General features: G+C 46.8%; 1 protein-coding gene across 1 annotated transcript; it reads left to right on the plus strand.

Annotated features, from left to right (window-relative positions):
• Positions 1-277: 277 nt before the first annotated feature.
• LOC123116229 (WRKY transcription factor WRKY76) lies at positions 278-2,088 on the plus strand. The gene is made up of 4 exons (XM_044537217.1): positions 278-540; positions 644-994; positions 1,096-1,212; positions 1,321-2,088. The coding sequence occupies exons 1-4, from the start codon at positions 385-387 to the stop codon at positions 1,687-1,689; spliced, it is 993 nt and encodes a 330-aa protein (XP_044393152.1). The 5' UTR covers positions 278-384; the 3' UTR covers positions 1,690-2,088.
• The last annotated feature ends 20,170 nt before the right edge of the window (positions 2,089-22,258 follow it).

Below are 22,258 nucleotides of genomic sequence, written 5' to 3' on the forward strand. Positions count from 1 at the left end.
TTTCGCGTTGGTGTGGTCGATTTCATCTGCTCTTTCTGATTCGTGAGACAGACGACGCAGAGACAGCGACTACACCTTGCAGCTTGGTGTTACGCGGGCGGGTGACGCTGGGCATGCTGACGAAACAAGCGTACGTCAAATTCACACGTGGGCACGACTCTGCCTGACCACGCTCTGTTCCGCGCCACTTGCGCCCCCGTTTTCCCACCCGACCGCGGCGTATCGCTCGATCCACAAGACCTGTCTCCCGAACCCCCGCTATATTTACCCACGTCCATGGCGAACCCAGAAAGCATTCAACTGTGCTCTTCTCCTGCTTGATTCTTCAGGCATAGCACTCGCAGCACCAAGTTTCCAGGGTCGCGCCCGTGTGATTGCTGATCAATGGACACGGCGCGGCGCTCACCGGTCTGCCTCGACCTCATGGTCGGGCTTCCCATGGTCTGCGAGCCATCTTCAGCGAGGTGCACCGGAATGAGAGCCCAAGCCGACATTGCAAGCTCGGCCTGTGGCAGAGCAACTTCCATGACCAGCAGCGAGGTATGCAACCGCTCAATCACACTCTGTTGTTTGTCACCCCGTCTATTTCTTGATTTTCGCTCGAGGTGCTGGATTTGATCCTGGAAATGTGGGGGATTTCCAGGCAAATAAGATTATGGAGGCGAAGTTCACGGAGGTGACCGAGGAGAACCGGAGGCTGACCGAGATGATCGGCTACCTGTACGCTAATAGCCAGAATTTCGCGCGACAGAGTCCCGAAGGCGAGGGCGAGCAGCCCGCAAGTACTGCTGCGTCGCCGACATCGCCGGTGGGCAAGAAAAGGAGCAGGGAGAGCATGGACACGTCGGATTCTGGCGATGTCAACAGCGACAAGAAAATGGGCACGGCCGAGGCCGAGCATATCGACGTCGAGAGCCCGCTGAGCAACGGCACTTGCCGGAGAATCAAGGTCAAGAGGGTCTGCACCCGGATTGACCCATCGGACACGAGCCTCGTAAGTCCATATCGACCAAAGCTAGCTAGAACCCTCCACTGTTCTAAACAATCGTCAACTAATTGCAACTGTACTGATACTGAAACGTATGGCATCTGTAGGTGGTTAAAGATGGGTATCAATGGCGGAAGTACGGGCAGAAGGTGACACGGGACAACCCGTCCCCCAGAGCCTACTTCCGATGCGCCTTCGCGCCGTCCTGCCCTGTCAAGAAGAAGGTATCGTACAAACTCCGCCCAGTTCGACGAGCATTGTGCAGCACTAATTTCGGTCTGAAAAGCTTTTACTCTGTCACTAATTTCTTGGTGCGATCCATGGTGGTGCAGGTTCAGAGAAGCGCGGAGGACAGCTCGGTGGTGGAGGCGACGTACGAGGGCGAGCACAACCACCCGCGCCCCACGCGGGCCGGCGAGCTGCCGAGCTGCGCAACGCAGGGCGGCGGCTCGGTGCCGTGCTCCATCTCCATCAACTCCTCCGGCCCGACCATCACGCTGGACCTCACCAAGAACGGGGGAGGCGTGCAGGTCGTCGAGGCAGGGGAGGCGCAACCGGACCTGAAGAAGGTGTGCCGGGAGGTCGCGTCGCCGGAGTTCCGGGCGGCTCTGGTGGAGCAGATGGCCCGCGAGCTCACCGGCGACCGAAAGTTCACCGACGCGCTCGCCGCCGCGATCCTGCGGAAGCTGCCGGATTATTAGCATTAAGTAGAAGCTATCGAGATTCGAGACAGTGCATACTTCAGAAACAAACACCCGTGCGGTGTTCTAGTACAGCTTCAGAAAAGGAATTCTAGCACTTCTCTGCTTAGATTTAGGGCCTGTTTGGAGACTCTCCCGCTCTCCAAATCCGCTCCAGGAGTTGGTGGAGCTGTAGCTAAAAATGATGGAGTGGGGAAAAGGCAGCTCCACAAATTCTCAGATTTCAGGGAGCTGGAGGACTGCCGAACAGCCCCTTAGGGCCTGGTTCTCCCCGAATTGTACTGCATAATTTGCAGTTTTTCTTGCTATTTGATGATCTGAATCGTACCACAGGAAAATAATGTATCGGGGAAAAGAAAGTATGGAGAAAATAACTTGAATCGTGCCACAGTTTGAAATTTAATACTCTTTATGACTGACATGTGGCAGCCTTGAATATCCCTCAAATAAACAATATTCATGATTGTAATTGTGCTCCTTATAGGCCATGTTTAGTTCATAAGTTTTAGAATTTTTTTTTTCCAACTAAAAAGTCGCTAGTCCCTAAAAACTCTCTACCTGTTTAGTTCTTGGGACTAAAACCTGTTTGATTCCTGGGACTAAACATGGACTAAAAGACCATGTTACAACTAAAAGTACAAAAAGACTCTCCCTTAGGGTCTTCTTTCATAAGTTTCAAATGCTCACTTAGTCCCTCTTATTTGGTTTAGATGAAACTAAAAAAACTTTTTTAAATGCTTATACCGATAAGTCCTTCTAAACAAACACCCCCCTAATCGATCATATGAGGTAATTTTGTGAGAACAATGGTTGCGGATGAACAGGAACTGGGTGTGTTTGGGGGAAAATGTAAACACACTAAGAAAATTGGTACGTACAGTAATTTCCCTTTTAACATTATTTTAGTTTCTTTTTGAGCAAAACTTTATTTTAGTATACACCCGCAAAAATTATATTTTAGTACACAGTATTTTTAAAAAAATACTAATAAAAAACAGATTTGTTAAATAGTTTACATCTAGATGTGAAATAGTTATCTCATATCTAAGTTTGTAACCATCCGATTATGCGTATCAAGATTCGGAGGCTATTACATGAGCTAACGTTTCTGAGCGAAATCACTAGTTAAGGAGTACTGGTTCTGAAGATCATTGTGCGCCACTTGTCGCAATCTGGAAGTTTTCCCTTTTTTCGTAGTTTCGTTTTATTCAAAATGTTTTATCTTTTAAACCATGCGTCCAAATCTCAAACCGCTTTCGCCGTTGGATTCTTCGCGTCGAGATCTTCGAAACTAGATCACATGTTGATAGGTTTTGAAGAAAAAAATTCATGAAAAAAAACGGACGAAGAAAACCGAACCGAGAGCATGGGTTTTCCCTTTCCGAAAGAAGTATGCCCGTGCCTCTGACAAAATCACAACAGTGCCTCTCACGAAAGCAAAACTGTGACTCTCACAAAAAAAACGCATTTTTTCCTTTTCTGAGGAGGCACGGCCGTGACTCTCGCGAAAGCACAACCGTGCCTCTCGCGAAAGAAAAAAAATAGAAAACACGTTTTTTTTCGTTTCGAAGAGGCATGGCCGTGCCTCTCGCGTAAGCTAAACCGTGCCTCTCGCGAAAAGAAAAAAAAATAGAAAACGCATTTTTTTCCGTTTCCAATAGGCACGGCCGTGCCTGTCGTGAAAGAAAAAAATGCGTTTTTTTGCGCAAAATCTTTTTTTCCAAAAAAAATGTCATCGAAAAGCTAGGAAAGACCGGTGGAAAATCATAACATCGAAAAAAGGGGAAAACCGTTTAAAAAGCAGAAAACGCGTGCGAAAAATTAAAAAAATGAAATCCATAGGGAGCGCTCAGAGCGCGACATGTGGCGAATCAAGCCACTAGGCTGACTTCCCTACGCTGTTTATTTTGACGACAAAGAGCCTTACTATATACCCAACCTATTATGCTTGTTATTTTATGACAAAATGAAAAGAAAAATTAAAAACGAATGCACAATATAAAAAACGTGAATTTCAAAGAAAGTTTATAAAATTGGAAAGGTTCGTACAAACTAAAAGAACGTAAATTTCAGAGAACTTCACGAATTTGAAAAAAGTTCACAAAATTTACAATAAAGTTCATGAAATTTCAAAAAAAGATCACAAATTTGGAAAACGTTCATTGATTTTGAAAATAGTTCACTGATTTTAAACAAAAAGTTCACGAACTGAAAAAAGATCATCGATTTTGAATAAAAAAGTTCATCAAATTCGAAAAAATAGTTCACTGATTTTGAAAAATGTTTGTTGATTTTAAGAACAGTCATCAACTTAGAAAAGGTTCATCAAAATTTAAAAAAGTTCATTGATTTCAAAAAAGTTTATCAAAATTGAAAAAGTTCATCAATTTTAAAAAAAACTCGTTGGTTTTGAAGAAAAGCTCATGAAAATTGGAAAAAGGTTCATTAAATTTGAAAAGGTTCATAGAGTTTCAAAAAAGTTCATCAAATTTGAAAAAAATCATCAAATTCAAAGGGGTGCAGGGGAACCTGGTCGTACAAAAAGGAAAAAGCAGAAAGTAAAAAAGGAAAAAGGGAAAAGGAAAAAGGAAAAAAATGAAAAAGAGAGAATAAAAGAGGGGGAAGGTTATAATTTTTCAGAATCAGCTGCGTGGTGGGGTGGTAACTGAAGCATGTAACGACGAGTGAGGTCCTAGGTTCGAGTCGCAATGCCTGCTCCTCACTTTTTTATGTTCTAACATAGAACAAAAACCCGAGGCACCCCAACATGGGCCGGCCCATCACGGAGCGCTGCAGGCGCCAGTTTGCGAAAGTGCACACAAACGGGCGCCTGCAGCTCGTGCCTGGTAGGTGTGTACATGCGTGGTTTTGCGGGAGCTCCTATTGAACGCTCGCGTGCGTCCAATAGTCCAGCATTCGCTGAAGGGGCACACAAAACGGGCCGGCCCATTAGCATGCCTCAAGCGGATGTGAAAAAAATCAAAAAAATCAATCACGAATAGTAATAGCCAGAGGGTGGGACTAGAACTCCTGACCTCACCAGGAGCGCTGCAGGCGCCAGTTTGCGAAAGTGCACACAAACGGGTGCCTGCAGCTCGTGCCTGGTAGGTGTGTACATGCGTGGTTTTGCGGGAGCTCCTATTGAACGCTCGCGTGCGTCCAATAGTCCAGCATTCGCTGAAGGGGCGCACAAAACGGGCCGGCCCATTAGCATGCCTCAAGCGGATGTGAAAAAAATCAAAAAAATCAATCACGAATAGTAATAGCCAGAGGGTGGGACTAGAACTCCTGACCTCACCAGGAATAGAAACGTCTACAGCTAGTCGTCCGCAAAACTACTTGTGACTAAACGGAGCGCTAACACTAAAGTACTTGACAGACACTTTTTTTTTCAATTTGCGAAACATTTGCTGGAAAAAGGTTTGAACATATTTTCTAAAAAATGCGAATATTGTTTAATAATGAAACTAAATTCCGAATTCCCAAGAATATTTATGAACAGTGAACAAATGTTTTAAAAAATGAATGTACAATACATAATGAACATTTTGTTATTATGGTAAGAGAGATCATGCCTCGGGAACCTAGCCCCGACCCCCGCGTCGCCCGAGCCGGGCGACTCGGGGGGAACCTGGCCGCAAGCGCCCGTTGCCCGCCCACCACTCGCCCCCGCGTCGCCGCCGCCGGAGGGCCGGCCGGCGAAGACGCGCCGGGCCCTGGGTTGGCGGCGGCGGGGCTGTCCTTCCTCCTCCTGCGCCCCCTCCCCTCCCCCCCCCCCACCCTCCCCCTCGCGCCAGATCTGGGCCGGCTGCGGCAGCGGCCTCCTCCTCCGGCGGGGACAGCGGCTTCCCCCGTTTGCTGGCGGCGCGGGTGGACTGCCCCGGACGCAGTTCCTCGCGGTGATGCCCTGGTCCGCCCCGACGCGATCTGGACACCCTCTCCGGCTAGTTGGGGCGCTCCGGCCGGCCGGCCGGCCTCCGCTGGGCCCTGCTAGCTGCAGCTCCTCCCCCTCCAACCCCCCATCCCCACGCGAGTTCAGGTCCGCCTCTTCGAGGGCCAGCCATGGAGGCTGCTGCTGTGCCCTTCGGTGTCTGCCTTCTTTGGCACGGCGGCCGGGTTTGGCTGTGCGCGAATCCGCTTCGACACCACCACCTCACCACCCCTCACCCCGCAGGGGTGGCTTCAGCTCGGCGGCAATGGACCTGCGCACCCTTCGAGCGTCCGGCCGGCGCGGCTTCGGACCTGACTAGCCTCGAAAGTTGCGCTCTTTCCGGCTCTCTTGGCTCTTTGGCTCCTCGGCATATCCGCACCATCACCACCTGTGGTGTCTTGGTTGGCCATCCATCCCGGTGCATCTTCGTCACCGGCTTGCTCGGGGTGCTGCGTCCCCTTCCAGTTCCCTGGGCCCGCCGGCGTCCCTGCTGCTCCGGTCCCGGTGGCTCGGATCTGCGTTCCTTCCAGGTCCTAGCTTTCTGGGGCTATGGTCACCGTCCCATCCCCACTTCATTCCGCGCAGCCACGCATCTTCATCCTCCTCCGGAGTTCGCGCGCCCGGCGATGCACGGTGCCTCCTTTGGCACCGCGCGTGGCTCCCCTTCCTGCAGTCGCAGCACCGGCCTACACCTGACGACCTCCTCTTCGACTCTTGTTCCGACGGCTTGGGATTGCTCGGAATTGGCCAGGGCGAAAGCCCCGCATCTTTTGCTGGCAGCGGCAACGCCCGCGGGTGTCGTCACCTTCCTGGAGGCATTATCATGGCCGTTCTGTGCCCCTCTTCGAGCATTAGGGGAAACCCTAGGTCTGGGATTCCGGATCGGACGACGACGGCGTCTCGGTGTCGTTCTCCTTCTTGAAGGCGTCGTCTTGGTTGCTCACGGCGTCCTCAGTGCGGGCTTCAGAGTTTTGGTCGTCTAGTTGTAGATTGGTTTGCTTCTCTGGTCGGAGAGTTTAGCCGTGTTCTTCTTCGTTTGGGTCGTGCATCTCTCATATCTCCGTTTCGGGCACCATGCTCACGCCCCTTGCGTCCGTGTCATGTGTTGTACAACCTCCTGTAATCATTCTCACTTCTTCTGTCAATGCAATGATACGCATGCTTTGCGTATTCGAGATTTTTTTTTGTTATTATACGATGAACATTTTCAATATACACTGAACATTTTTTAAAAATACGTTGAAATTTTTTTAAATGCAATCTGAACAATTTTTTCATACACGCTGAACATTTTTTGTACATAGTGAAAAAAAATCAATACACGTTGCAAATTTTTCACTGCGGTGAACTTTTTCTGAAATGCAATCTGAACAATTTTTCTATACACGATGAACATTTTTTATAAACAGTGAACATTTTTTCCATGCACGTTGCATATTTTTTTCATTGCAGTGAACTTTTTTTGAAAGGTGTGCAAAATTTGAAAACGTGAAAAAATTGAAATAATAAAAGAATTGTTTTTGAATTTCAATCATTTTTCCAAAATTTAAACAAAATTTATTTGCGAACAGTTTCGAAAGATTTTGAAATTCTGAAAAAACACAAAAAGAAATAGGAAAAGGAAACAGGAAAGGTAAGAAAAAAAGCAGAAAAAGCCAAAAAGAAAAATCAAACCTTCTAGAATGTTCCCAAAACCGGCAGCTTTCTTGAAGTGGCCGGCCGGTGCGCGTTGCTCGCTAGCTTAGCTTTCAGCGGAGCCGCGTCCGTCTGCCGCACACGAGCGGCAAATAGGAATTGCCAACTACGAGCTCTCTATGTTTATACAGTGCTCCTGGACACCTGCTGGCATCCAATAGATGAGCTTTCATACAGGGCAACACCAAGAGGGCCGACCCAACAGGGAGATGTCACTATGGCTAGTCGATATACTGCAGCCATTGTTTTTCTAGCTATTTTATTTGGTTATATATTGAAATGAGATTTTGTTTTTTTACCAATGAGAGCATTTCGAGCAAACTATGTATTTTTTACATTTTTGAATTTTCCTGACAAACAAATTATAATTTTCGACCATATTTTTAGTATAGGTAAACAATTTTCTAACATACTATCAAATAGAAGATGAGCATCTTTTCCATTGTTTGGTAAACATTTTTGAAATAGATATTGATACATTTTTACAATATATGATCGACATTTTTTAAATACATGATGCACATTAAAAAAATTATGTATTGAATATTTATAATATACAATAAACATTTTTATAATAAAAGATGAACAGTTTTTATGATTTTTGAACATTTTTTGAAAACACAAACGTTTATCTAAAAAAAGAGGAAATGATCACCATGTATATAGAAAAAATGTTGAACGTATATTACAAAATACTTTTAAAAATGAAAATCTGCACAATGAAAAAACCAAAAAACAAGAAGAAAACAAAATCTGTAAAATTATAAATAAAACAAAAGGAAAACCGAAACAAAAGTCCACACACAGAACAAAAACACGAAAAAAGTAACAGCCAAAAAACAGCAGAAAAAGGCTGGCTCAACTGGCGGCTCACTTCAGTAATCCATTACTATTTGCCGCTCGCAGGTGGCAATTAGGATGGTCAAACCCTATTCGGCGCTTTTTGTGCCGGTTATTGGCTATTTGGTACGCGACGCACAACGTCCCCAGTTTTGGGAAGCTTCCCGTCGGGTTTCTTTTCGATTTTGTTTCAAGAACGGTTTTATTTGGTTTTTTCTTTATTTTATTCTTACTTTTATATTTGTTTCAAAATGCAATTTTTTTGTCAAATTCGATGATTTTTCCGCTAATCGTTGAAATATGTTAAATAAAATTATGCTTTTTAAATATTGATAAATATTTTGCATTTAGTAAAATTTATAAATTTGGTGAACTTTAAAAATAATTGTTCAAATTTATTGAAATTTTCAAACATCCATAAAAACCATGACCTTTTTTCAAAATTTATGATATTTTCTCAAATTAGATGAACCTTCTCAATTTTGATGATTTTTTTAAAAAAAATGAACAGTATTAAATTTTTATGATTTTTTATAGTCAAAGAATTTTCTTTAAAAAATTGCGATTTTTTTCTCATAATTGATGATTTTTTGAATTTCTGTTTTTTTTCAAAAAAAATATGTTTCTTTAACAAAATGTCAACGGACAACTGTTCGATTGTGGACCGGTCAACGCGAGTAGTGAAGCAGGAAACTGACCGACGCGCCCGCAGCGAGCGATCTCGTCCTTCTTGGCCTGGCCACGAAGGGGCGTGCATGTGCCAAGGTTCCCTTTAATGGCACAGAGGACGCCGAAGAGGAGTTCTCAATAGGATTGGCCTATGTTAACCGTGTGCACTGCGGCAAGACCGGTGCGAGTGGGTCGGATTTCTTCCCCTTGAATCCGTATGGAATTCTAGTGAAATGTGTTGTTGATCCGATCATCTTTGGGCTTCGATCCTTGTCATGTCATCGCTCGTGTCACCTTCTCTCTCCCCCCCACCTCTCTCTCTCCCTCCCTCCCCCCTCTCTCTATCTCTCTCTTAAGGGATGGCTTGCGTTCACCCACACCCTGCTGCAATGGAAACAAAGCTCGGATCTCACCACACTTCTCAATTCTCACGATTGTCCATGAATCTCACCGCGCTAGCTGGGGACCCAAGGAAAACTAGAAGGCTTGGGCGTGCTTTGCTGCACCGTCGGTGTTGTTGGGTTTCTTAAAACCATTACTAATTCCGTTTCAAATATAAGATTTTATTACATTTTTTTAAGTCAAACCTTTTCAAGTATGATCAAATTTGTAGAGAAATATATCAAAATCCATAATACCAAATCGGTATAATTAGATTCGTCATGAAATGAATTTCCATTTTTTTGCTTAATATTGTGGATGTTGACATTTTTTGGCTCTGAACTTGGTCAAAGTTAAAGGAATATGAATTTCCAAAACATAATAGAGTTTGTTTTATTTTATTTATTTATTATAGTTTGATGATTTGGTGGGCCTTTCTCGATGTGATTCTATGTTATCCGCTAAGAAACTCATATTTATGTGGGCTAATTTCTGCGTCGGTAGTTGCATGTACTATAATGGTGCTACAGTGTCACATGATGACGTTTATTTTTTCTAGATGGTGGGAGAGTTTGCAGGATTGATATGTTTTTATCAGCCGGTTGCTGCTGATTGATTTGAAAAAGGATTGGCTCTATAATTAAATACCTCAATCGAATTGAAGAGCTTCAAAATCAGGGAACAATAGTGACTTAAAATAATTAAATGGGACAGCTAATTGTTGATCCAGTAAAATTGAGTGACTCAAGTTAAACTGAAGACCTCAATTAATTGTGAAGCGTTAAAATTAGAAAGTATAGTGTATAGTACAAAATACTTAATGAGAGAGCTTTAAGAAATTGCTTATTCAATTGAAGACCTCAATTGATTGTGAGCCCTTTAAAATTAGAAAGCTTAGTGTTATAGAGGATAGCCACCCAGATATCCCTGGCATGAGTAGCAGCACGAGCCACTTAGTGTCACGTCCCAAAGCAGCCCGCCCGGCCGACCCATTCCCTTCACACGACATGCATTTCCAGGGCACCGCGTTTTTTTTTCTTTTCTCACGACCCAATGAGGAAGAACTAGCTACCGAGCACATGTTTGCAGGTCAAGTTCTCTGTAGCCTTCCGTCGCGTTTCAATCATGCGTGTTGACCAACTGCCTGGATTTTTCCTGTGATGCATCGGGGTTGACCTGTGGATGCGGCGCGGTGTGGCGCAACGTCAACTCACAGGGAGGAAAAGATGCTAATGGATTCCACGTTGACGTTGCAATGAGAAAAGATGCTGACTATAGCGAAAAAGGTGCAGCAGTTTGGGCGGCTCCGGGGCCTACGCCCCACGGGGATATGGACGAGGGATGTTCGGCCTAATTAGCGGAGGGCAGTGGCAGAACAGTCTCAGTCCGACTATTGAATTCAAGGACTGATAGCTAAATTCCCTCATAAGGAAAACAGGGTGTGATAGCTAAAGAAATAAAATTAATCCTCGCCTCTACTTGGACGCCCAAACCCGCCTCAAACGCCGGAACAGAAGGTCCGATCACTGACCGGTCATAAAATGCGACCCAAACAGGTGCCTTAAACGGGCTCAAACGCCCGGACTGACCGGCACCCCTCATGTCCACCTCAAATATGGGGCGGATACGAAGGCGTCCGGGCGCACCTGGGCACGTCGGACCCGGCATCCCTACCCCACCTCAAATTGCATCAAATCCACCCCTCGCCCTACCAGATCCATTTGCTCTCTCCGCTCTTCTTCCTCCTTCGCGGCATCCGCCTCGCAGCTCCGCCGCCTCGCGCGCTTCGCAGCCGTTCCGAGCCTCTGCGCCGCCAGCACCAGTACAACACTCTCTGTCCCGGCCTCGTTGCCGGGGACGTCGGTGGCGGCTCGGACGCCACTGTGGTACATCCGACAACTCTCACACTCCCCGTTGCGCTCTATGTGTTCGAAACACTGTCCGACCTGGTTCTTTTGTGATTTTTATGGAATAATGATTTCCGATGCTTCGGAATACAAGGAGTATGGACCGACAGAGCTTGATCAAATTATTTAAGATGAGTTTTTGATTCGTCGGATTCGGACGAAGAAGCGGACATGATTATGATCATGAACATGCAAGAGAAAATGGACCGACAGGTGGAGCATATTCTCAACTTGAATGGCTCGATCAAAGGGAGAAGAAAGATCAACCGGGATAGGGTGTCGTGAGCACGGATACTGCAGAAGGACTACTTTGGTATGAACCCAACATTTCTGGACGATTCATGGTTTCGTCGCCGTTTTCGCATGTGGAAGCCATTGTTTTTGTGCACTGTAGAGGGAGTGGTCACACTCAAGCTCACAAGGGATTGTTGCGGCCAACTATCTTTATGTACTAAGAAAAATGCACAACTGCTATGAGGATACTTGCACGTGGTACTGCCGGAGATGCCATTGGTGAGATGGTCAGGATGGGGGAGAGCACATGCCAGAAGACAACTATCAAGTTTTGTGGCACCCCGACTCAGAGCAACCAATTTACCTTGCATTGCCAGCCCAGAGATCAAGTCTTCTGGCAACACACAACATCTTGATACAGAAAACAACCGCTTTATTGATGCTAGCGGAAGCATAGTGCGATATTACATCAAGTATCGAGGCCAAGCGGCACACACGGCGCAGATGAACAATATGTACATTATTTAGTGGACACGATCACGACAACTACGCAGCAGCGAAACGACGATGAAGCGGGACTCCATAGCATAGGGATACCAACATGGACACGATCTAGACACGGCAGCACTCCGATCCGGTTAGACTTTCCTAAAAGCTGGCACACGCCAGGCCAGTACATTGAATGTACTTGCAAGCTCACAACAAGCATAAATATAATGGCAAACAATATGAGAATATTTAATCAAGTTGAATGCAGATAAAAACATACTACTGATGTAGTGCAAACCAACTTGTGCACAAAGTCCCTCGGACTCTCTTACCAACGGGTTACCTCGTAACCAAACGGTGATCATTCACGGATCACAAACGAAACCAACATTTTGGTTTCCACAACAACAGTCTCACCAATCTCAGCATCCCTTAACCAGTGCCAAACATATGACTTAGTGTGCAAGAGTACTTATTAATGTTGATCCATGGTGTGACTTACTTACGAGTTGTGTCTGTAACCGAGGACGCAGCTATCGATAGATTTATATACACTTTGCAGAGGTAGTACACTGGACCCACATCACGAAACCCATGGCCTCGCGCTCCCATTCGGGTGGACTAACGGCATTCCGACAGAACTCTCCCATTGCCATGACACTCTCCCAGCCACTCCGACTAACTCTCCACTAGGCTAAGTCATGGGTGGCCCCATGCCTACCAAAGGCATCAACGACCACCGTCATGACAAAACTTAAACGGTCCCAAACGGGGACAAGGTACCATAACAACAACAACGGGCACACAAGGTTATGTCTGCTTACCGGGTCAGGGTACCGCATGCCCATAACCTTCCCTCGTTGGAGGAACCAACCAGAGGTATGACAACAGACTGAATAAAGGCCTTCCCATAAAGGCAAATGTGGTTGCACTGGGAAAAACTCGATTCAGTGGCACCATGACTCGATCAACTTTATGTTCAAGTTCATTTAACATCAGGTTTAACTTGAAATGAAAATACTTGAGTCACATATGCCATGATCATGCAACCGTTCGACATGCATCACATATCACTTAGAATAAACATGCCAACATCATCAAAAGTTCTACTTGCACAAGTCATCTCTAAACTTTACTGATTCTTTTTCACTGGTTATTATCACTCATCATTTTTAGTTTTATCATTACCATATGAAACCAAGCCATCACATAAGAAAATAATACTGATACTAGTCATATCATAGCCATAGCAAAAATCACATAGTCAAACTACCCTTGCTTGCTCACGCTAGTCTAGGTACTCACTACTGTAGACTAAGCATTTTGCTCATGACAAAATAACCAACATAAGCATTACTCATTAAATGATTATATGCAAGAAATAACTCATTTTCAAGTTGGAAAATCATGAATATTGCAATGACACCATGAAAATGTTGGTGTGGCTTGCCTTAGTTCAGAGGAGCTTCACACTCCTACTGGGTCTCCTCAAGACAAGCTTCTCCTTCTGAAAATAAATAAAACCATAAAAAGAAAACATCAAGAACACTTTTGAAAATCACCAGAAGATCTAGACAGCAGAGAAAATTATCATTTTTGGTGTGCTGCTAGATCTTTTCAATAAGAACACAATACAAAAAGAATCAACTCATTTGGACTTATGGTTAAAAAGTTATAGCTGGTCAAAGTTTCTGGTCAAAATTTGATTAATATTTGAATAAAAAGAAAACAAGGGGGTGACGTCCCACTCATACCGCTTGGTTGTGAGCAGTGAGGCTGACAGCGGGCCCCACGCATCAGATCCGGGGAGAGAGAGAAAGAAAAGCAGAGACGACGGCGATTCGCCGGGGCGTTCTCCGGCGAGGAGTGCCCGGCGACCGGATCCAGAGGGATAGAAAGAGAGAGGGGGTCGAGGCGCACCTGCCCATACCCGTGGTTTGCCTAGAGGTGGTCGTACGGGGTCGGAATTAGCCTCTCCAGCGGATGCAGAATGCAGAGCTCGTTGGAGTTGAAGACGACGGCGACGTGGGGCTGCACCAGGGGCTCCAACGAGGTCGGACGACACCAGTGAACCACCAGAGGGTCGCCTGAGGAGTGGGTGGAGCTCGAGAGGCACCAGAGTGAGGAGGAGGAGCTTGCAGGGATCGCCGGTGAGCTCGGCTTGGGGCGGCGGCCAAAGGCCTGCCCGACCGGGTTGCAGCTTAGCTACGGGCTCGTGGAGGTTGGGTGAGTGAGTGATGATGCTCGAAGAGGCTGGGGAGGGCTGTATTTATAGGCGAGCGAGGAGGGGGGGGGGTCAGGCTCTGCTGGAGAGCTTTTAGACACGGCAACGAACAGCGTCAGCGAGAGGGGGAGAAGGCGAAGCAGCTCATGCGACCACTATGGAAGGGCAGAGATGAGCACAAGAGCGCGGGTGGCGACGAGCACAGTGGCATGGCGTACGCTTGGTCGCGTCGTGCCCGTGCCCGTTGCGGCAAGCTCCGGAGTCGGTAAGCGCCAGGGGGGAGTTAATGGCATCGGGACGTGATCGTGGCGAAGTTTGGCAAGGTGCGGCGGGCTGGGAAGTGAGCACAAGCTCAACAGAGTCTCGGGCACGATGCAGAGCGCGTCGTCAGCATGCCAGCACGCTTGGACGAATGCAGTCACCATGTGATTGGCATCACACGCGCCTTGCAGTAATTTAATGTCTGGCGTGTAGTCCTTGATGGTTAGGGTTGTTCCAAAGTTTTGAGTCGATCACAGGTGCTTTGTATGTGTGGTTTACTTCCTGGTAAGTTTATGGACAGTAACTTGTGAGGTTAACTAGGAGTGATCTAGTAAGAGTTTAGAGCTTTGGGGGTTTGTAGTTTCTTAGGAAGGTAATGAAGCTTAAGAAAAATCAGCCTCATTGGATCAAGGAAAAATATACTTATTGCGTAAAGTGCCTTTTTTGTTCAGAACATAAATGATTTTCTGTAGCAAAAATATTCCAAAAATTGATGCAATATTTTTGCTCAAGGAGGTTCCCTAGGGTTCAAAAAGTATTTGGGAATTTTCTCAGGATTTTTGGAGCAATAAAAATGAGGGTTGCTTTGGAGCACAAGTTTCTGAAGTGAGTTTCAGAGAAGATAATGAATATTTTTCTTTTATGAAAAATATTCCTTGGGTCATTCTGGGATTTTTCAGAGAAAGAATGATGAGTTAGAGATGGATGGGTCACTTGGGTGAAAATAAAAGGCATGCCCAAGTGTTTAAGTCCATTTGAATTGATTCAAAAACTCCAAATTCAAACCAGAAGCAAATGAAGTCCGAAAAAAAAGAGAAGGCAAAAACCAGGCTGTCATAAGTTTGCCCACGTGTGGTGCAGGTGTTTTGAGCAGAGTATCTGAGAGAACTAAATGTGCAGGACACAAAAAAGTTGTTGACTATTGGAGAGACCAGAGGGTTTTCAGGATTGCTCAGTTCAATTGATTGTATGCATTGGCAATGGAAGAACTGCCCCAAAGGTTTGCAGGGAATGTATCAAGGTCACATCAAAGAGGCCACCATCATACTAGAAGAAGTGGCATCATGTGACTTGTGGATTTGGCATGCTTTCTTTGAAATGCCGGGTTCTCACATCAACATCAACGTGCTTCAACGATCTCCGGTGTTCTGGAGGCTTTGTAATAGGGAATCGCTGTCGTGCAACTACACCGTCAACCGCCATGTCTATAACGTGGGATACTATTTTGTCGATGGCATCTACCTTCAGTGGACCGCGTTTGTGAAGGCCATATCCGAACCACAGGGCAACAAACAAAGCCACTTTGCAACAGTGCATAAAGCAACTAGGAAGGATTTATAGAGGGCATTCAGAGTGCTTCAAACTCAATGAGCAATTATTCATGGAGCTACAATGACATGGAATCAGAAACTTTGTGGCAGCTCATGACATTTTGTGTTATTTTGCATAATATGATTGTCGAGGATGAGGGTGATGATGTTGCCAAACCAATGATTTTGAAGCGCCTCGATAACAAGTTCATATCCCGAAAGATCAAGATGCAACTCACTTTATGAACTTTCTACAGATGCATCAGAATCTTCGAGATCATTAGGTGCACCCGCAGCTACTCAATGATCTTGTGAAGTATATGTGGACCCACAATAAAAACCAAAGAGCTGATGTGTGAGTCATGCACTTAAAATAATTTTATGTAAGAACTATGTATTTTTGGTGCTAATATTTGTTATTTACGTGTGATATTGGTGTGTACTATGAACGTGCATGGATTTGAGAGTCCGGATTTGAGATATGTGAATGTCGGGCACAAGATATAAGGGGTCGTTTGGATGCGTCCCTGGGCATGCCCGGGTGCGTCCCTTGACGTATAGGGGTCCGGATTTTGCAATTTCATAGATGCTCTTATTTAATGACAAAGTGAATTATTGTGACCGATTAACTTGTTCCATGGCCTCGACCCCTGACCCCTGCGTCGTCCCCAGGCGACACGAGGAAACCCTTGCCGTCGGTCAGCCAGTGTCACCCTCTCCACCCCTCCCCCTCGCCATCGCCGGAAGATGCTGCTGGGTAAGCCCGCGCCGTGGATGGCGGTGGCAGGGCGTTTGCTTTGCAGCGACACGGTTTCCTCGGTGGTGGGAGGCTCCCGTTCCTCAGCTCAGTGGCCGAGCCATGGCGGCACCCTGCGGGGATCTGGCCGGCGTGGGTGAGGAGGGGTGGCGGCCCTCCTCCCCCTACTTGTGGGTGGCGTGGCGGCTTTGCTGGCCCAACGGCTATGACGTTTCGATGGTTGGCTTCTTCGTGGACGCTCCTTGTGCTACGGTGGCGGCCCCGAGTGTGCAGCGACGGCGGTCGCCAGTGTGCAGTGTGCACTGACGACGGCCGCCAGTGTGCAGTGTGTAGCGATGGTGGCCCCAGTGTGCGGTGACAGCGGCTACCGGCATGGATCCGGATTCAACTGGCGAGGATACAGAGAGGTGGAGGCCCTCCCGCCCCTGCTCGTGGGTGGCGTGCTCGCCTACTGGTTGCGGTCCTTTGGCCGCATGAGGTGGGGGAATGCGGATCTGGCAGGCGGACAGATCTGGCTTGCCGGTGCTACTCCGACTGCCGGTGATGAGTTGTTTGTGGTGGCTCTCCAAGGGTGTTGGCGCGTATCTTCGTGGAGGTGCGTAGAACTGTGGAGGTGTTATGCGTGAGGGTGCCGGTGGTGACGGGTGCTCCAGGCGAAATCTTGTTGGGTTCTTGCTAGCCGGCGGCTTCGGCGTTTGTGGGCGTCGTTTCACCTCCTTGGAGGCACCGTTGTGGAGCCCCGTGTCCGCCATCCTCAGATCTTGCTCTTCGGGTGAAAGCCTAAGGCCCGGCCGGGACGGGCGACGACGTCATCATCGTTGCTTCCCCCCTTGGGGGCTTCACCTTGAAGAGCATTGGGTCCCGTTTGCGCGGTTCATGGGCTGGACACTCGCGACATTGCGGTCGGCTGGTGTCTGGACGACGATGTGGATGTTTGTGCGACTTCTTATGTGGCAACGATGGCGGCTTCGAGCGGAGTTTGCTTGCTGATGGGTCTTGGAAGTCGGTCTCTTCTGGCGTGTTCGAGGGTTCTCCATGCCTCACTTTGTCTTCCTGAAGTCGTAGCTGCTGAGGAGGGGCCCTTGCGATGACGATGACACGAGACGGGTGGTCGGCTCTGGCGCTGGCTCACCGCAAGCCCAACGCTTTTTCCCCGCAATGCTCGTCGACAGAGTCGGAGCTGCCTGGTCGCCGGCTTTGTGTGATTGACTGTTTGGCATCAACAGGCGCAGGTATCGACGCTTGTTTGCAGGGAGGGCTTCTTCGATGGTCGTCGATGGTGGAGTCGGAGTCTCCTTCGCGGGGGCATGATGACGAGGACGCGGGCCTGCAACTTTGACGGCGCTTTTCTCCTCGGCGGCGTGTGTGCATTCTTGTGTGGGTTGCCAGGTCGCCCAGTGTGTCTTGTTTTTGCGGGCGCGGTGTAACGGTTTTCGCTCGATTTTCCGTTAATTAACTGGGCAATTCTCTTTGAGCTTTGAATCGAACCCTAAGGGACCGCGTTTCAAAAGAAAAACTTGTTCCATGGCATCCTGGCAGAAAACAATCATCTTCAACAAACAAACAAAAGTAGTACATATGTTGGCGCAAACAATTACTCCTATACAAGTGCATGTTATCTGTATAAACTCCGTTAAATAAAACATTTTTGTATCATTAGGCTGTGTTTAGCACTCTGGAGGTATAAGAAATCTTACTGAAAATCTTACTGAAACTGGCATAAAAATGAATTTATAAACTCTTAAGTACTTAAATTGGTGAGAAGAGTCACGTAATTAGCTAGATAGACTACACTTCTGTCACAGAAACACTGAAAACTGGAGAGCCTCAATCACATCGATCGACCAGTATGCTTTAGCCTTCCTTGTCTTTTTGTACAGTCGTGGTCCTCCGTCACTCTCACTCGGGACTCCGGAGATAGATACTCGACAACAGGAACACGTCTGCTACAGTCACTACTCCTGCCTGAATCTGTAGGAACAGGGGGTGTGCAGTTAAGCGCAATAGACGAGCAGAATTGCTATCCTCGGGAAAGCTCTACCGCATCTTCACTTCTTGCTCGGACAGGCACGCACGCGTGCGTGCTTTCATTTCTTGCAGAGTCTCCGTCAGGGACGGACGTAAATACTCTCGTGTGGACTAGTGGGGGGGGGGGGGGGGGGGGGGGGGGGCTGACAAAGTTTAAGTGCAACAATGAATTCAGAAGGCTATCGTGGACTCACAAGTCACATTGTGTGTTCCAGGTATTCAAAGGCACGAATTCTTGATGTTTTATCAAGTTCGATCTAAACAAAATATTATAGTACACTAAATAGAGCTAAATGTTACTACTACTTTAACTTGTAAAATGATATTATGTTATGGGATGGAGGAAGTAGTAAACTGGAGTTAATGATATTATGTCGCCTCTCGTCCACTTTGATTTTCAACCGAAGGGCAGCGCTTGCACCTGATTTTCCAGTTTTTGGGTTATCATCTCCTCACTAGAGAAAAACAGACCAATCCACTCCCTTCAATAAAACAACCATTCCCACTCAGAGTTTATATGCGTCGTCATTTCAGATGATTAGATGTTGCATCTTCCATCATGCCATAGGCTCGGTAATTTGCTATTAGTCCAATTTCTCAAGCCCAACAACGTATCACACCTTGTCCATGTCTCAAGAGCTGAATTTGATTAATCAATTCATTCGTTCAATGGGATTCCGATTCGAATTTTGATTGGTCCAAATTTTATTCCAACAGTTATGATTGGGTTTCACACGGAAATAAAATTATTCGTTCTACTACAAAATTAAGTTGTTATGAATTTGAACCTCACTTCACACCGGAACCATACAAGAATTATGACATGTGTACGATTTTGTTGAACTTTGAAATTTAAAATTTTCAACCTCATCGAGTCCACACTATAATATTTTACGAAATTATTGAAATTTTATAGGTGACACATTTGCTAAGGAGCAACTTGAGCCTATTGGCTGATCAACTCGTGTAAAGATGGCTTATTAAAATTTCAGAATTTACAAATTTTAACTTCGCATTTGCACAATAAAATTTTAACAATATTACTTGAAACTTTATGTATAGCTAGAGAGCAGAACAAGTTGTGAAGAAGCGAGTGTACTATAAATAGGGTACATCTTGTGGCTGCGGGTTAGTGAAGTGTGATATGCACAAAGGGATAAACAAAAAGTATACATGCATTAAAATCATGTCATGTTCTAAAGGTGATGACTTACTTCTGGGGTTGTTTTCGATCTAACCTTCAGTAGTCGAACTGATTGAACGTCGTTCTTGCATAATTTCTTAGTAGTGATGTCATTTCCTTTTCTTATAACCATGGTTGGTTCGCCGGCGGTGGCCAGGTCTAGTGCTTCAAATAAGAATTGATGAGCTAAACCTTTTCAATATCAATCATATGGAAAATAGCAATATGAAAATAACTGGCTAGATGGATGATAAATAGACAAAAGTTGGGTGACCGGACATAATTACAGTAAGACCACTCCCAATATATAATCTTTTAGCATTGTCTCTTAAGAGTATGTAAATATGTTATTTTTGTAACTAGCCACCAATGCATTGTATCTTACATGTTTTTGTTGGTAGACCTCACTTTTGTTCGAATTACCCACTCCAGTTGGATGATAGTTTGAGGTTTAATGATAGTTTGTACTATATGCATTAGATTGCGTCTAGAGACCAATACTAAAGCCTCACACCTCATCAATTATACGCCACACAGCGAAAAATCTGAAGTGAATCTCGAAAACACGGCGTCAAGGTGAAGCATTGGGCATAGCTAACCCATTTGATGCATGCACGACATGACATGAGGGACTGTAAAACCGGATAAATTAACAAAGAAAGTTAATTGTTGTCAGCCCTGGACGGCGCGCCGTGCGATGCGGAGCTGCACGCCGGCGTGGATCTGGCCCTCCGGCCTTTTCTCTGGCGCGGTGGCGCTGGATGCTGGGGCGGCGGCCCCAGGGAGCGGCGGTCCCCTCCTCTCTTCCTCGCGGTGGAGGAGCGGCGGATCGGGGCGTTTTGCTCGGATGTGGTGGGCGCGCGCCGTCGGCGGGATGCGGCGGTGCTGGCCGTCCTGGGCCGCGTGGGTGGCAGGGCGGCTGCGCGTGGTGGAGGCCCCGGCGCCTCTGGCCCTTGGCGGCATGAAGGGTCTGGGTTGGGTCGGCGCCATGTGTGGTTTGCCCTCCGGACAGATCTGATCTGGCCGGTGCGACCTCAATGTGCGGTGGCTCAGATCGGCGGCGATCCGTGCACACGATGCTTGATGGAGATTCCTTGAGCGGATCCGGCTGAAAACCTAGTTCTCGGCTTGATGCCAAGACCGGCATTGGCGGCACTCTTTTGTGTCATTACCTTTTTGAAGGCCTCGCCGTGGAGAAGCTCCAGACTTCTATCCGCTACCTCTGGGGGAAACCCTATATCAGTAGATCAGATGACGGCGGCGCGTTGGTGTCGTTTCCTCCTTGGGGGCGTCATTCTTGGAGGCGTACACGGGTTCGAGGGACCAGTGGGCGGCTTTTTGGTGGAGCGGTGCTTCATCCTGCACATTGATGACGACGGATCTCGGCGGCGTGGTGCAGTGGAGACTCGGCACCCGATGCGCGGTGCTGGACTCACGCAGGAGGGGGTTGTTGTTTGGCGTCATGGTGGCGTCGATGGCAGAGTGGCCTGACAAGGTAGAAGCCTCAATATCTACTCTGAAGACGGACTAGTGAAAGATGACGACGACGACACATGTGAGTGCGTCAGACCAGTTCATGCCCCAGACCCGGTATGTGGCTCGGCTGGGGCTTCTGACTTTTGATGATAGGCTTAGGTGAGTGGACTGAGTATTTGGCCCAGCTAGCGCCCCTTCATCATATGGATAAGAGTAGTGGCATATGATGCCTAGATGGTGGATTCAGGCCTATTGTTATAATACTTTGTAAGATTCTCAAAAATAATCAATAAAGTGGCCGCATGCATCTCCTAGATGCAGAGGCCGGGGTTATCCTCCTTTTTTTTAAAAAAATTATCCAGAAAAATTTCAATCACTGGGTTTAACCAATACTGGAATCTTCTCTTTCATCTTTAACTGCAGTACGAGATTTAATGATCTATGCATTGCATTGCCTGTCCAGTCCAGATGGTATCTAAGTTAATTTAGACAATTATAGAACCTCTCGGCTTAGTAAGTACACGTCATGTAGATAAAAATCTGATGAGAATAGCTAGGGCGTCAAGGTGAAGTAGTACTGAGACGCGGTGGATCTTGGCAAGGGCCGGCGGGAGGGCTCCGTCTTTAGTCGTTTTTTTCAATCTTGTTATGGTTTGTATCCTACTCAGGAAGGCGAGACGGTGGCGGCTCCCTGAATATGGAATAAAGGTCTCCCCGCTTAGCCCCCGTTCCGGCGGTGCGTCTAGCATCGTTGGTGGGCGTGTGGAGGTGTGTCTCCGGCAGATCTATCTTTGGTGGATTTGCTCGGATCTCGTCGTTGTTCGTCTACGTTCGTGTGTCTTCGGTTTGGATCCTTCCGATCTACGTTATTTTTCATCGGCGGCGGTTGCTGTTCTGGGGTGCTGGCCCTATGGGGCCTTAGCACGACGACTTCCCGACTGTCTACTACAACAAGTTGTGCCCGGCTCCGGCGATGGAGGGATGATGACAGCGGCGCGCCTTCGGCTCGCCTCTGTGCTTGTAGTCGTCGCTAGGTGGTCTACGAATCTGGATGTAATTTTTATTTTTGGTATTCATTGTACTGCCATGATTGAAGATGAATAGATTGGAAGTTTTTCCAAAAAAAAGTGAAGTAGTACTGGGAGGGGCCTAACTCATTTTATACCCCTACACGTGGCACATCA

Source organism: Triticum aestivum, chromosome 5B (genome assembly GCF_018294505.1).
Source record: "Triticum aestivum cultivar Chinese Spring chromosome 5B, IWGSC CS RefSeq v2.1, whole genome shotgun sequence".
In the NCBI taxonomy this organism is placed as follows: Eukaryota; Viridiplantae; Streptophyta; class Magnoliopsida; order Poales; family Poaceae; genus Triticum; species Triticum aestivum.